The sequence below is a fragment of the Fukomys damarensis genome, unplaced genomic scaffold (assembly GCF_012274545.1).
Source record: "Fukomys damarensis isolate Sample0158 unplaced genomic scaffold, DMR_v1.0_HiC HiC_scaffold_36, whole genome shotgun sequence".
Lineage (NCBI taxonomy): Eukaryota > Metazoa > Chordata > Mammalia > Rodentia > Bathyergidae > Fukomys > Fukomys damarensis.
In genome coordinates, this window is record NW_022900948.1 from 15,397,863 (window position 1) to 15,414,004 (window position 16,142).

At 50.2% G+C, this 16,142-nt stretch overlaps 1 protein-coding gene across 1 annotated transcript in view; it reads right to left on the reverse strand.

Annotated features, from left to right (window-relative positions):
- Positions 1-16,142, reverse strand: part of Shb (SH2 domain containing adaptor protein B) — a gene marked incomplete at its 5' end in the record, with an annotated part of 129,117 nt that overhangs the window by 13,167 nt on the left and 99,808 nt on the right. Inside the window, one exon of the mRNA XM_010614437.2 lies at positions 12,684-12,803. Within this exon, the coding sequence (XP_010612739.1) occupies positions 12,684-12,803 (120 nt within the window). The remainder of the gene's footprint in view (positions 1-12,683; positions 12,804-16,142) is intronic.

Sequence of the window (16,142 nt, forward strand, 5' to 3'; positions counted from 1 at the left end):
TTTTTTTTTTTTTTTTTTTTTTGTGGTACCAGGGATTGAACTTGGGACCTTGCACTTGTGAGGCAGGCGCTGGAAGCACTGAGCTAAATCCCCAGCCCCTCAAGCTGCTTTCTTATACCAGGAACCAGGGACTACAAAAAGCCTGCCTGGCCAAACCCAAATGCATTTTTCCTATGAGGCTGTGTCTGGCACACAGGTTGCTCTTTGGGAACCCCTGAGTGGGTGGGGCATTGTAGAAAGAATGTAGGACTTGGACAGCCAGCGGTTGGCTTGGCTGCAGGTGAGGCACTGGCCTCTCTGAGGCCTTGTCTTTGAGGAGCAAAGTGAGGATCCTCTGGGGAGCTGGAGATCACTTATCAGGCCTTCCAAGTCTACAAGGCACTCTCTGACCACCATCTTACTCATGCTTCATGATGATCCCAGGAAGTAGAGACTATTACTCCTTCTGTTAAACAGATGTGAAAATGAGGTCACAAAGTTACTGAGGCACAGGATCAGGATCTGAACCAGGGATTCTGGTTCCAGTTAGTCCACCCTCCTGGCCACAACACTGTGTGGTCTTTCTCTACTGATCACCCCCAATTAGACTACCTCAAATAATAGGCTCAGAGAAGTCATCATAAAGAAGAGGTCAAGAGAGAGTGGGAATCAGAACCAGGCATCCTAACTCTATAGCCAATAAGTCTCCTGCTCTGTCATTTAACAATAACAAACCTACTATAAAGGAGATTCATTGTGGAAAATCCAGAAAACATAAATAAGCAAAAGGACAAAAATCACCAAGCCATTTCACTACTCACAGCTGTCAATCAGAGGCTGGGGCAGTGTCTTCCTGAACCCCACCTCCTACCCCACCATGAATGTCTACGTGGTACCCAGGGACAGGCTGGGCTGAATTCTGTAACCTGATTTTATTACAATCATGGTTTACTTTGGATATTGTGATTATGTATTCTCCTGACGATAACATCTGAAAGTGTCTTGTGCCTGACCTTCCAGTGGTGAGAAGACACTCCCAAAGAAGACCTTAGCCACGAAAGGGTACCTAGAAGAGGCCGAATCACTTCAGACCACAAACCCCAGGATGACAGCAAGCAGTGTCAGCTGGTAGGCTCCAAGTTTATAAAGCCCCACGGTAATCTGGAAATTAAAACTGGAGGGCATTTTATAATAGCCACTCCAACCAAGGTGAGGCCATGGAAGGAGGGGACACTGCAGAGACCGTCCTAACCTCAAACCTCTACGTCTGAATACCTTGCTGCAGCTTCCCCAATAGACAGTTTCCCGTTTCCTCTTTTCATTTCCTGAGGCCCTACTCAAATGGTTCTGCCTTCAAGATACTGCTGTTAAAACCGATTTTCTCCCCTTTCTCCATCGCAATGCCCACCTACCTCCCTACCTCCTTGTCTAGTGCACAGGAGAGCCCCACGTGAGAGTCATACCACAGACTTGTTTGTAACCCCTGAGAATGTGGCAGGCTGATCTCCAGGCCTGGGCCTTCAGTGGCATGAGGATTTTCAAAAGGAAAATAGCGGGGGCGGGGGTGGGGGTGGGGAGAAGCTCTATTTAAAGCATTTCTAATAAGCTGGCTTTGCCAAACCCAACTGTTTTTGATATTCCTCTTGGGTGAAGTAATCTTAAAAAGAAAAAGCATTATTAGAAGTGGCAAAATGTACTTACAACCGTCAGGATGAAGGGTCTCATTGGTGGAACTACTTGGAAACAAGCAGGCTGGAGGCACTAAGCAAGACTCAGAATGGGGCAGCCTCTGTTCCAGTGCGGGGCCAGGGCAGTCTGTGTGTGATGTGCCCTCCACACTCACTCGCACAGCAAAACACCATTTCTATAGCTTTAGTATTTGAACTATGGGAGCAAAGATGAGGGCTGTAAAATCTGACATCTGTTTTTATAAATCTACCTCAAATACTACAGACATTTATTGTGTAATTTTTCCCCCAGTACTGGGGATTGAACTCAGGACATCATGCTTACAAGGTAGGTGTGGTACCACTGAGCTAAATCCCCAGCCTACAGAACATTTATGGAGAAGATGGAAGAAAATACAGTACACTTTCAGGGATAGGAGTTGTGATATGTAGATCCTGCCAGTAACTTGCCTCAGGGCCCCAGGAAGGTCCTTTCCTCCTTATTGGGCCTCAGTTTCCTCATGTGAAAGCCTAGGTCTTGACCCAGATGACTCAAACTCATTTTGGCTTTAATTGCTAGGTAGTGTGGAGAATAGTCAAACCCTGAATATGACACTGAGGTTTTACTGTATGAAGGCTTCGAGACCCACCAAATGCTTCTAGGTGTGGGCAATCATTTTCTCTGGAGCCTCTGTGTTTACTCAGCTCGAAGCAAACAAATTCTACATCACACTTTCCTGAGGTCAGAATGAATTCTCTGCAAATAAGCCCCCCAGCACTTGCACAGCTTCTCAGTATTTACAAGAGCTTTAAATCTAGTGTTGTTCTACCTCAAAGATGCAAGGGGTGGGGACCACCCAGCCGGGAAGGATTCAGGCTCTGGTCCTCTGACTCCCTGGTCACATCCTGCTCCACGCTGCTCCTTTTCATTGATAGCATATATAAGGTGTGTAGCTATCTTCATAGCCTGTCCCACAGGCCCTTCCCCAAGTCCCCAACCATCCTTTCCCAGATGGTTTTTGCAAAGTTTTAAGTCATATTAACAAGATGTTAGACATATGGCTGAAAAGAGATGTTTTCTCCTCATTTGGAGAGACCACCTAGTGCCTCCAAAAGGAGCTGTCCCAGGGCATGAGAGCTGAGCAGTTGGAATGCCTCCCCCGGTTGCCGCGCCGCATGGGCAGATTGACATAGGCTGATACGAGATAATTAAGAACTAACTGGCTAGAAATATAATCAGGGAGGCTCGGGCACTGGAGTGGACCAAGAGCTCTGGGGGAACAAAGGGCACAGCAACATGTCTGACTGGAAGGGGAGATGCAGCGGGCTGGGAGGGATTCCCCATCACTGATTGGCACACTGGGCACAGCCATCTGGCAGGTGCTCCCAGCATGGACTGGTAGAGTGAAGTAGAGTGAATGGGGGGGTCCTCTTGCCTCTGGGTCTTGAGCAAGGGTGGGAAGGGGAAGCCGAGTTAGGGGAGTGTGCTGTCCCAGCTGTTTTAAAAAAACCAGGCTTTCCTGGTCTGTGCTGCAGTTGGCAGTGCCACCACCGACCTAACCAGCTACTCAAACACATGGGCATGGTCTTCAACCCCTCATTCTTCGTCCATCTCATTGGTTGTCCTGTCTCACTAGGACAACCAGTTGTTTTTTAGTGAGCTGCCAAAGCTGCATCCTGAGGGAGGCAGCCTTTCATTCCTAGTCCAGCACACATCTATAGCCAGGCAAGGATCCTTAAAACCTGTCTCAGCCTCTCTGCTACCAGGTGTCCCCAGCTTTAGCCCAGGATCTTGGAGGAAGCTGAGAAGCTACAAAGTTAGCTGGAGCAAATGGGTGAGCAAGGCCAGGAAAGAAAAGTGGCCCAAGGCTCAGGCACACTCTGCCCTTCCCTGGCTCAGTGGCCTCAGACAGGTTCCTGAGCTGCTCTGAGCCTTGGCCTCCTCTTGTAAAGAGGGAGCACTGAGGAGTTGTGCCTTCTCTACCAGTTGCTTGAGGACTGACCCAAAGAAGCCAGGATCGCCCAGCTGGGTCACGCATCCTGACGACTTGGTTCAGAGCCAGACAGGACGACTCCTCTCCTCTGTTTTGAGGTTCCCACAAGGTGTATCAGGGACTTCATGTCTCTGGGCCTTCTACAAGTCACCACTGTCTAGAAGTGCTGGAGAAATGCCTTCCTCTGGCACTGTTCCTTGGGCTACAATGTCCAGAGAGAGGCTAGGGCCCTAGCTGGGCTTCTCAGGCCCTGCTTGAGAGAAATGGGGTAGCTTCTGCTTGAGACCCCACAGGGCAAAAAAGTGTCAGGCTGCACTAAAATACTAACCATTTACTCATTCACCATGACGTAATGTAACCAGCAGTTTCTGTATTCATAATAATGGAGGCAGTAATTCTTGTCCTGTTTGTCACAAACTTCTACAACAAGAGCTAGATTTTCTTTTCTTTTTCTTTTTTGGTACCGGGGATCGAACTCAGGACCTTGGGCTTAAGAGGCCGGCGGTGGCACCACTGAGCTAAATCCCCAGCCTAGTTTTTCTTTTCCTTTCTTTCTTTTCTTTTTTTTGGTACCAAGGATCGAACTCAGGACCTTGTGCCACTGAACTAAATTCCCAGCCCAAGAGCTGGATTTTCCTAAGAATTAGTCCCCTAAAAGGTACCCTATACGGAACACCTTGCTGACAGTTCAGCAACCTTCAGTAGTTGGTAGAAAAGGACGCATCCCATCTGCTCTGCTGAAGATTAAACTGACAACACTCAAACTGGGATCTGCCTGAACCTTCTCAAAGGAAGGGGCCAAATCAAGGGCCTGTGACTGGTCCAGGGCCCATAGCCAGCCAAGTAAGGTAGAATTTGAACCTCAGTGTCTTGGGAGCAAGGCTAGGGCTCTTCCTATACTGTTCACGCCAATGTCCTTGAATCCCCATGGTACTGAATTCAGGTTCCAAGAGAGGGGAGGAGGTTTGATTGGTGAGAGCACCAGCTTGGGAAGCACTTTACCACTGGCAGGACACATTTCCTTAGTCATTTTGAATAAAGAGGACCGTCATCACATCCCTGAGTGTGTTCTTTCATCCTGCAAGGCAACTGAACATTCCAGAGCCTGCTGTTCTCACTCAGTCTTCTGCAAAGTGCAGCTGAGGAGTAGGTTCACCTAAAGCAGCAGCTCCTAATTGCAGTATTTCCTTTAAACCTTCTTGAAGGAGAAAATATCAAGCACACTAAGTGAGCACAAAGCTCACCTTCACAAAAGGACACAAAGTCCTCCAAGGATGGAGAACAAAAAGCCCCTCACCCCACCTCTGTCTCAGAGACTCAAATGCAGGTAGAAAAAAGGGCTAAGACAGAAGGTAGGCAAGCTTCTCTCTGGGCCTTTGTTTCTCTACAGTATATTGGACCAGATCATCTAAAACATCTCTCTCTGTTCCCTAATTTCTACACAATGTACTCCTAGAGTTGCTGCCCTGACCTTTGGCAAACATACTTCACCGTGAGACCACAATAAAGTTCTGGTGAAAACAAGGATTTGACTCACAATGTCTGAAGACGTGGTAGGAGGGCTACAGGGACAGCAGGACAGTGAGGAGGGCAAAAAGGCCTGGTGAAGTGGTCTTACCTCCAGCTATCAATGAAAATTTGGGAGATCAGAGAAATTAAAGTAACTTATCCACACTCCTGAAGCTAGAAACAGAAAACCTCCACTTGACACTAGCTCTGCAAGGCCACATGAATTTAAACCCCACCACTGTAAGGGAGAGTGGAAGAGGGCAGAGAGAGACTTCTGAGTCAAATCCAGAAAGTCCACAAGACTGTGGGCCATGCTGACCTGTTTCTCCAAAGTCTACAGACAGCTACCTCCAATCTGAGCACTTACTGGGCACATGCTAAGCTCTTTCATGTATTCTGTCCCTCTGATACATCATGAAATGTTTCACATATGAAGAAACCGAGGCTCAGACATCCTAAGCCCTTTTGCCCAACACCAAGTGGCAGGGCTGCAATTAAAGAGTTCAGGCAGACTGATCTGGAGCCAGCGTCTCTGCAGCTGAGCAGAGTTGCCACCACCCTGAGGAAGGAAGAAAGTAAGTGCTGGTGATGGGAGACTTGGCACCAGAAAGACTTTCTGGCTGCTTGCTATCTAACCCCAAATGCCTCGATCTTCCTCATTCTCCAAGTCCTACCTCCCAGCTCCCTGGGGCAGAACTGCTGGGGCTGTGTGCCTGGAGCTATGGCTAGCTACCCTGCCAGTCTGCCTGATGCCCACCTTCCCCCTGCATTCCTTCTCCTGCAGTCCCCCCACCCACAATAGCTCAGACAGGCACAGAGTCAGAAGGGAACAGGGTGCTTGACTAGGAACCCAGAGCCCTGCACAAGGGAAATGGGTCATGTGCCCCAAGCTATAGCTACCTCCCTTGAATGTTTGTCCTTAACAAGGCTCATTGTGCCCTCAGAGGCCTGGTGGAGACTCTAGCAACTGAGGACTGAAATCTAGGCTTTCTGGGGCTATGTGAGGTCTCAGCAAGTGCTGGGGAGGCCCCAGCAGCCTCAGAGGGACTGCTGTGGTGGCTCATGCTGAGAGGGGCAGTCACAGTAGAATGAAGTGTTTGGGGCCTTGGTTGTTGACCCACTGGGGGTGTTCAGTGGCAGAGGGAACCAGTCTGTGACAGATGCAGGGTGCACAGCCTCTCTGTGCTCCTATCCTACAAACCTTTATTATTTCTAGCTCCTGGCTGTCAACAGCAACAAACTAAGATTAATCACTCGCCCGCCTGCCTAGACCCAGACATGCCTACTGTTTGAAAACTCTCTCCTTCACTATATAAATCAATGAGGGAAGAGAAGAAAAACATTCCTAACTAAAAAATGTCCCCTGAGCTCTTCCTGGCCCTGCAACACCCTCCACTGGAGCCCCAGGAGGTATATGCTGGGTAGGGACTGGGTGCCCAGCAGCCAGCACTAACCTTGTTGCTCCTGTGGATGCAAGGGGGTGTCATTAAGCAATCTGAAGGGCTGGAGGCCTGTTTTCAATAAATTGACTTCCTGAGGAGATGGGGCCCTCCCAACATCCTCGGGCTAATGACAGATTCTATGGCCTAATCATGAAACCCTTAAACTGGAAAAATGGGTACTGGGGCAAATGTGTAGCTCTACCACTGACCTACACCTCCAGTCCCTCATTTTAAAGACATTGACAAGAAGACACTAGCTCTAGACCTCAGGCTTAGCACAGCAAGCCTGGTCTCACCCCCAGGGCTCTTGACCTGGCCCCAGGGCTCTGGCAACAGCGCTTCTTGCATGGCAATTTAAAATTTTCTCCCTCTCTCTTGCCACACTGAAAATTAAATCTAGGGGTAGTCTACCAATAAGCTATACCCCAGCCCTTTTTATATTTTATTTTGAGATAGGGTCTCACTGAGTTGCCCCTGGCTGGCCTTGAACTCACAATCCTCCTGCTTCAGCCTACCACATAGCTAGGATTACAAGTGTGTATCAACATACTTGGCTTTCAAGGCTCCCGAAGAGCTGGAAAGAACAGAGCTCAGCCTATAAGCACCTGCTGTGTGCCAACACCATGGTGGGGCTCAACTGCACAATCCCCTTCTTATCCACACACCCAACTCTCTAGGAAGGACAGTGGAGGCAAAGGAACTTGCCTGGCATCACACAGCTGGTGGGCGATGGGAGCCAGTTTTCTGAACTCAGTTATCTTTGACTTCTCTTGTGGTTTTCTTTCCACATCTGGAAAAGGGCTTCCCCAGAACTTCCTGGAATGCCTAATCACATGCTGCCCATGTCACATTCTCTCACAACAGGTCCCTTGCTAGCATTTATGCTCTGCCAGTCTGAGTAGCATATGTGTGGCACGTGGGAACACAGAGAGGCAGAAGTTGTGTTCTTTTTTCAACAAATTCATGGTGCCCTGATTAATAGTCTAGATTAAAGCTCAGAGAACATCACTATATTCAACTCAAAACCTTCAAAAACTCACCAATGCCCTATGGGATAAAATCCCCATCCTTCCACCTAGTACCAGGGCCATACATTTCCTGGAGGGTACCAATGCGACACTAGTTCTCGGTCTCACTATGTAGTTCAGGGTGGCCTTGAAATCACAGCAATCTTCCTGCCTCAGCCTACTGGGATTACATATCTGTGCCACCATGACCAGCTTAATACTGCTGCTTATACAAGTGTAGTGCTTCTTAGCCTCTGGATTTCCCTCTGCTGTTCCCAAGCTAAGGCTGCTCATCTTTCACTCAGGGTTCTCTGTCACGAGTACTTTCTACCTTGGGCAGCTCTGAACACTTTCTACACCAGTACAGGTGTCAGTGTCTTCCCAGCCTCAAGTTGTAGGATTCCGCAGGACCTCAGCAAACAGCTGTCACTGAATGGGGCAGAGCTTAAAGGGACAAGGAAGACATCTGAATGCTCAAGGGGGTGTGTGGGCATGACAGTGACAGGCCAGGCCCCAGAACCCTCTGAGGCCACACTTACAATGATGTTGGCAACTTGCCTTTGGGAATTTGAAAGCCAGTGGCTCCAACTGTGAGGAATCTATGGAACCAATCACCCCACGAGGAGGGTACCTCTCTCTGCCTCAAAAGAGCTAGGGCTGGGTCCTTGGTGAAGAGAATCATGGTACACATGTGTAATCACTGCTTCTGGGAAAGCTGAGGCAGCAGGACTGCAAGTTTGAGGCTAATGCTGGCAACTCACCAACACCTGTCTCAAAAAAATAAAAAGGGCTTGGAGATATACAGCTCAATGATAAAGTGCTATGGTGTTAGGAAAAGAAAAGAGAAAAACGAACAGCTTCCCTGGCCACCGGCTTCCAGCCTGCCCGGGCCTCAAAAGTGCCAGTCTGCATGCCCCATCCCAAGGGCCTTAGCAGGATGCCTGCTCTCCCAGAGCTGCAAACCCTGTAGTCTTTGAAGTGCCATTTCCCTCATCTTCTCCAGATTCTTTTGCAAAAACACACGTAACCAGAACTTGTAAAGAGGCATTCACAGTCCAAAGTGCCTGAAGAACCCTTTTAATGAGATTTTTCATGACTTTTAAAAAAATCCCTTTCCTTAATGCCTGCCTTTCCAGAGACAGGAAATTGTTAAGAGTGTCTATTTTCTTGCCAACTTCTAAAGTACCAACCCTTTGCGAGTGCACCCAGGGGCCAATGGTGGGTATGAGGTCAATCTGTCACCACTACTGGAGGTGGGGACCAGGGAGGGTTCTGTAGGCAGGAGGGAACAGGGAAAGGACGACAGTGATTTGGCAGGATCTCTGCCTCGGCTTTGAAGTGGCGGTTTCACGGAGGACCTCTGAGAGGGGTGGAGTGCGCAGGCGCTCTCTGAGCTCTACAGACACTCAGTGAAGAGGCTAAGGGAAGAGGGGTTGAAGTGTGAGGGAGGAGCCTGAGAGCTGGATTGAGTGTGGCCTGTCTCAGTCAATGCCTTGGCACTGAGAACTGTGACAAACTCTCCTGGGAGGCACAGGTGTCCTTCCGAAGTTCTTTCACACCTCTGTAGCTGTGCCTTCTCTGGGGAACTCCTACTTCTGTCTGCCTCTCATTTGTGTTCTGAGGTGGTACCCACGTGAGCTTGACCGCTGAGCTACACATTCCCAGCCCTTTTTATTTTTTATTGAGACAAGGTTTTGATAAGTTGCCCAGGCTGGCTTCAAACTTGTGATACTCCTACCTCAGTTTCCCAGGCAGCTGGGATTACAGGTGTGCACCACTGTGCCTGGCTTCTTTTCAAGTGCAGTCTCCTCACTGCAGATGCTCCTGACCCTCTGTGGTAGGGCCCACCCACTTGGATGCCACCTCAGGGCTCCCAAGGCCTTGTGGACAGACCCACATGCAGTGAGGTACCGGCTGACCTGGTCAGGCTTGGAGCCCCAGAACCTGGCACTCCTCACTGTGGCTCTTTCTGGTGGTCAGCCCAGTGCCTGGTACAGAAGGCTTTTATAAATATCTTCTGAGGAAGGATGGAATGGGTGGAGGGCCTTGTCCTCTGAGGCCAGACTCTGCCAAATGCTTTCTTTACCCTGAACAGATTCACAGCAGGCCTGGAGGCTCTCGTGAAAATGCCAGAGCTGGAGAAGCAGCATAGCTGGGATTCCAATGTCAATTTGCACCCGGTCCTGACAGCATGGTGCACAGGGAGGCCATTCCCCACCTCACTCTGGCAGGCAGGCTGGACTAAGGGAGAAGCCATACCCCTCACACAGTGATTGGAAGACTGGTGTGCACCCAGAGCAGCTGCAACACACAGTACTGGGGCTGAACCACTTGTGCTTGAGGTAATTAAAGCCTGAGCGTTGCTCCCTGTGGGCAGCTGGACTAATATCACAGGTGATACAGTGGCCACTCAGAGAAGCAAGTCTGCCTCCTAGGTGTGGGCTGCCCAGCCCAGCCACCAGATGGTCTAACGCACTTGCCCCCTTTGGGCTTCTTCAAGGGAAGGATGACCAGGTGAGCCCACCCTTCTGGCCTCTGGGGGTGGTGATCTAACAGCTCTAGACAAGCATGCAAAACTAAATCTTCCATCTCCAACACCCCAGGCACAGACTAGTCATCCAAACTCCAGTCCTGATAATCAGACCTGACAGGATGGTGCAGCGACGGAGACCAGGGCCGGACGGCAGTGTTCTTGTCTAGGGTCTGGCCAGTTCTCCTGGCTTTCCTCTCTGGCCTGGTAGGTGCAGATCAACCAGCCAGAGCATACCAAGGACAAAGGGAGCTGAGCCCACAGACAGAGACATGTGGGGAGTCAAAGTCTAGTTCTTCATTGGGCAGATACGGAGAAGGAACTTGTACAAGGTCACACAATAAGCAGTAAGTGGCAGGACAGGATGCCTGTCTGGAATTTTGGACAATAGGTCTCTTAAATTGGACTTCAATCAAACCACAGAGATGATGGCAGGAACAGAGAAGGTAACAATGATATGGCACTGAAGCTCAAAAAAGCAGCATGGAGGCCCCAAGCCAGGAAGTGGGGAAGCTGGGGGAGGCTAGTCCCCACTGCCCTGCCATAACACCAGGCCCTCTGGACTACAAGCCTGCACTGTGGGGACAGATCCAAGGTGCTGCCAGCCCTTGGGAGGGCCTTACTATCTAAGGACCAACACAGGCCAGGGATGAAAGGACACTGTGTTCTTGGCCCTCAGGAACCCTTCTGTGATGTGGCACTTGGGTCTGTTTGTGTAACTAGGGGTTGTTGTACAGGGACTTGAGAAACAGATTCTCAGAGCAGCAATGGTGTGGTATCATTTATTCTGCAACAGGTAATGGAATCCTTCTGCACTCCCTCAATAGCAACCCAGACTGGGTACGTCCTGGTACTCAGTTGGCTGTCCCTTGCAGACAGGGCTGTGTTAGACTCCAGTGTCCATCCAGACCTCCCTGGTTCAGGCTCAGCACTTTCCCATGGAATGAACAAGAAATCTGGGCAGCTGATGAGGCTCTGGTCCTGTGGAAGGAATTTCTGAGCATAGCATGGGGTGCTCCATCCTGCCCTCCATTGTGTATCAATTAGTTCTTTCATGGCTGTTCTTTTAAACAACTGGGATGCTAGGAGGACTGAGTCTCATGGAGAACTCAGAGACTGACAGAAAGAGCGATGACCCAGCATGACCAATGCCTTGGAGTTTGCAGGCTGCCAGGGGCTGTAGGAAAGATTGGTGACCTGAGTCCCATGGCTTTCTTTGCTTCTTGCAGCCTAGAAGAGGCCGTTCAGCCAGGTCACAAGCTTATCTCTGGGCAGTGAATGGGGTGGTAGCACTGCCCAAAGCAGTGGGGAACTCAGGGTCCTGGCCTCACCACGGAGTCTAATGCAGTATAGCTTGTTGCTAATGCCAATGCCTTGATCCAATTATGCCTCTCTGGCTTTAGCCACCACTGCCTGGCCTGCCAAGCTGCAGTCTAATACACTGAATTTTCCTTCACTGCCATGACTGACCAGATTCTGTAAGCCATCAAGTCTGATGGCAGACGTGAAGCATGCAGGTGCCAGCAGCTCAGAGAGCAGAAGTACTCCTACTTTTTGTGTGTTTCAGTGTCCTCCCACTAGGTTAGAATCCTCCCTGGCCAGGCAGTGGTCCAGCCTTTGGTTGGACTCCCCCAGTGACAAGATACTCATTACATTGAGACAGCTTTGGGTTGTCCTAATTTTTTATTAGCTCTTCTGCAAAATTTCTTCCCTCCCAGGGCTTGTCTCTGTCTGCCCATAATCCCCCTTTCTGGAGACTCAGGACCACATATGCCTTGCCCTGAAGGTCCTCGAGGGAAGTGTGATGCCTGAAAGTCTCTGCATATCCTCCCTTCTCCCAGAGCCTCTGCCTGTGCCTGCTGCCTTCCCCATGCACTAGTTTGTCACAGCCCCTCTTGGGTGAGAGCCCAGCACACTGGGAGGGCAGGTCTGCAGCAGAGTGCAGGCCAGCCTCATCGTTCCTGGCTGCACTGAGACCTCTGTCTACACCGCTAGCACATATTCGATTTCTCCTTACAGCAGGGTGACAGGTCATCCAGGAACAAAAACTAGGGACAGAGAAAATTCTTCCCCGTATAAAAACTAGACCTGCCCAAAAAGCAAATCAGAGCCTAAGGAAAGCATCCTCACAGTGGCCATGTGGCACTGTGAAAGTGAAATGGCTGCTCTTGAGTTCTGCCCTGTCATGTGGGCCAGCCACACCCCTCGTGAGCCTCAGTTTCCCAATCTGCAGAATGGGGACAATCTACTCATTGGAGGGCTATAGCGACATTTAAGAAAGGAACAGTCAGAGCTTCCGACAGGCCTCAGCTCACAGCATGCATGAGACTATTCCCAGCTATTTAAGCAAACCCTAGACAAGATCCTTGTCTCTGAGAAGGCAGCACTGGAAAGCATAACAATTCCTCTGGGTCCCAGAAGAGTAGCATCAAATTAAAAACCAAGTCTTAAAATAACTTGTGGCAGAAGCTTCCCCAGGAGGAGAAGTGTTTCGGATCTTTGCATGCTGTGCTGGTGCTGCAGGGATGGTGTGTGTATGTCAATGCTATACTCACTTCAGTGACAGGGAGTAGTCGTGCTTGCTGGTCTGGCTATTCCGCACGAGGTAGCTACACTCCTTGCAGAGGCGCAGCAGGTTCTCGGCATCTCCTCTGCTGATGGCTCCATGATACCATCTGAGGAGAAGGCAGAGCATGGTCAGAGCCTTGTGGGGACTGGGCTTCTGTAGCCTTTTGCAGACCACACAGGGAGACTCGGCATCTTTGGAGGCAGCGACACAGGGAAGTGTTATGTTTGGGTCTAGACGTCACTCCAAAGCCTCATGTAGTCATAGGTGGGCTTTTTCAGAGGTGGCTGGATCTCGTGTGTGTGATGCTGGAACTGATTCACGATGCTATGCTACGCTCAAGGGCACTAGGATTAAGGGTGTGAGTTCAACCTGCCCTAAGTAGTCTGGATAAGATAAAAGGAGCCAAAAGATGCCATTAAGGTCCTTTGTTGCGTTGTTACCTTCGGTCTGCCATGAACCGTTGCCCCTCTGCCATGTGCCTCCCTGGTTTGGAGCCAGAAGATTATGGACTGAGACCTATACAGGAAGTGGTGGTTCTACTGAGCTAAGACTCTGGCTTGAAACCTCTACCAACTGTGAGCTAAATAAACCTGTCCTCCTTTAACTTTGGCTACCAGGTATATAGTCTCAGCAATGAGAGAAAAGTAACTAAGACAGCAGGTATCTACTGATTCCTTCCTTTGGTGGCTATTTACCAAGCGTCTGCTTCATGCCAGCTCCGAGTGGGGGGCAATGAACAAACCTAGAAGCTCCCCTCAAGAGGCTCACACTCTGGCACAGGGGTTAGGTAACAGCTGCTAGATGGTCACACAGGCACATTCTGTGGTGAAAGGAGTGAAAGAGATGGAGTGAGGTGGGTCACATGGCAGGGACAGGTGAGTGGCCAGGAAAGCTGTATGCAGAGTGGCATTTCAGTGCAGACCTACCAGTGGTGAGAGATGACCAGGAAGGAGAGCAACTGAAAGGGATTATTCTGGGGAAGAGGGAGGGCAGCCAATGCAGAGGCCAAGGTGGGAGTCTGCACAGTGTGTTTGGAAGCAGGCAGGGGCCAATGGCATGGGGGTTAGGGTGGCAGTGCTGCCCGAGAGGTGGGCTGGGTGCAGAGGCTTCTCTCTATCCAAGACACAGAATCCATCAACAGGCGCTAACGGGAAGGTCATACTCTGACCCTGTGACACGTGGGAGGCAAGGAAGCAGTGCTCATTACACAGGGCAGGGCAGTTGGAGTGCAGTGGCTACACCATGCTCCCACTTAAGTCCTCGGCACTGATGGACATGTGAGAATCCCAGTGTCACTGCTTCCAGATACCACACTCGAGAGTGGAACAAGGGGACACAGTGCAGAGGGCCTAAGGCTTCCAAGCAAAGCTCCGTACTGCCAGCAAGTGGACACAAAGCCAATGAGGGGCACATAAGCGAGGGGTGGTGAGATACGGAGCCGTGAAGAAAAGCAGAGATGCTGGACACTGGCAGAGGCATGGCTGCGGCTCTGAATAGTGGCTCTGTGTTTGCAGGCTGGGCAGTGAGGGCTACCTGCTGGAGCTGGCTAGGCCTCTGCTCCCAACCATGTTAGGGTCATGGCAGCCTTCTCTAGGGGCTGTGAGATGACATGAATGACCTACAGGAAAGGCTTGTATGGAGCCTAGGGTGGGTGGGTTTCAATGAATGGCAAGGGAGTATCTGCAGAGCCTGGGCCAGCAGCCTGTTCCGATATCATATCCATCTATGAGGACTCTGAGCTCCTGCAATCCACAGGCGTGAGTGAGTCCAGCTTACATGTGGACTCTGTCTCCTGACACATGCCCTGGAGACAGTACCTCTGAGGGTTTTGACACAGACATTCTGCCCTGCACTGGCGGCCACTGCACACTTTCTGCCACTGACAAGGCAGTGCTCCCCAGAGAGCAGCAGTGGCAGCAGCCACAACAATTGCATCTTGAAAAACAGCTTTTGAGAAATGAGCAATGGAGAACATTTGTGGCCATCCAGGAGGTGGTCATGGAATTGGGAATCTGGAGGGAAGAACTGCTTAGGTTAGAGGCCAGGGGAGTGAACAGGCTGCATGCAGATTCACCTTCTCTTCTCTAGCTACACAGAAACAGGACTGTGAAGTCAAGGGATGTGTGAGCTGTGATGATGAAAGTGTTTCCAAAGCTAGGAAGGCCCAAGCATACTGTAGAGAGGACACACAGCTATAAAGGGAGAATCAGTCAGAGACAGAGCTGGCTTCAGAAATAGAGTCAACAGATCTAGTGAGAATGTCCTCCAGAGACTTCGCCTGTCTAACACACCCCCAGTGAGCTGACAAAAACATTTTATTAGGAAAACAACTTTCAGACATTTGAAACTGAGCCGTCCTTAGGGAAAGGCCTAGAAGAGGTCTCCAGGGAAGTGCTGCCCCTGCCTGCCCCTCCCCGGGCACAGAGCAAGCCCTGCTCAGCTGCAGAAGGACTTGGGGGTGGGGTGGGGGGCCTCAATCCTCATTAAGGATAATCCCTGGTGGTAAACAGGATAAATTGCCGATTCCTTTCTACAGGGGGAGAAAGGCAGGGGACTCAGGGTCGAGGATCAAAGGAGAGAAGAAGCAAAGGGCATCGGGTCAGGAGCCACCAGTCAGCTGGCAGCTGTATAGCTGGGACAGACTGGGCTTGGGTGGTTTTGTGGAGGCCCTGCCTGGATTAAAAAAGAGATTCCAGGTAGGAGGCCACCTTGGGGACCCTGTGGAATCAGTCAAGAATTGGGTGATTAGGAAGATTCAACTAGCGCACTCATCCCAGCAACACCTACTGGTTCATCCGAAATTTACTAACTGCTCACTGTGCTTTTCATCTCATGGGGCTGATGCAGAGAGGGGGAGCCAACAGAGAGATATAGGAAAACCATTCCAGATAGTGACAAGTGTTATGCAGGAATATGAGGGTTGTGGTAAGGCAATGACTGATCTGGGGAAGGGGGACTGCCAGTTTTGAATGAATGTCAGGAAGGCCCCTAAGGCTATGGCATTTGACCTGAGACCCTGGTAAAAAGGACCAAAGAAAACATCTCTGCAGCATAAACAGCAAGTACAAAGGTCCTGAGATAGGAAGGTGCCTGGGATACTACCCACAGAGCAAAAAGGTGACAAGAATAGCCCAGCACTGTGAACATAGAGAGGTATAGAATGAGAATGGAGCGGGAGGCAGGAACAAGTTACTTGAGGCCCCATGAGTTTGATTCATCCTAAATACCCTGAGGAGGAAGAAGAGTGTTATAAAGTAATGTTACTGGCTTTGGCCTATATTACGGAGGATTAGCCAGGCTCCCCCAAGGAGGAAGAGGAGACAAGTCAGCAGGTGGGAGATGGCTGTGAAGGAGGAATAGGCAAATTCAGGTGTGTGTGTATATGTATGTATGTATGAGTGTGTGCATGTATATGTGTGTGTGTGTGTGTGTGTGTGTGTGTGTG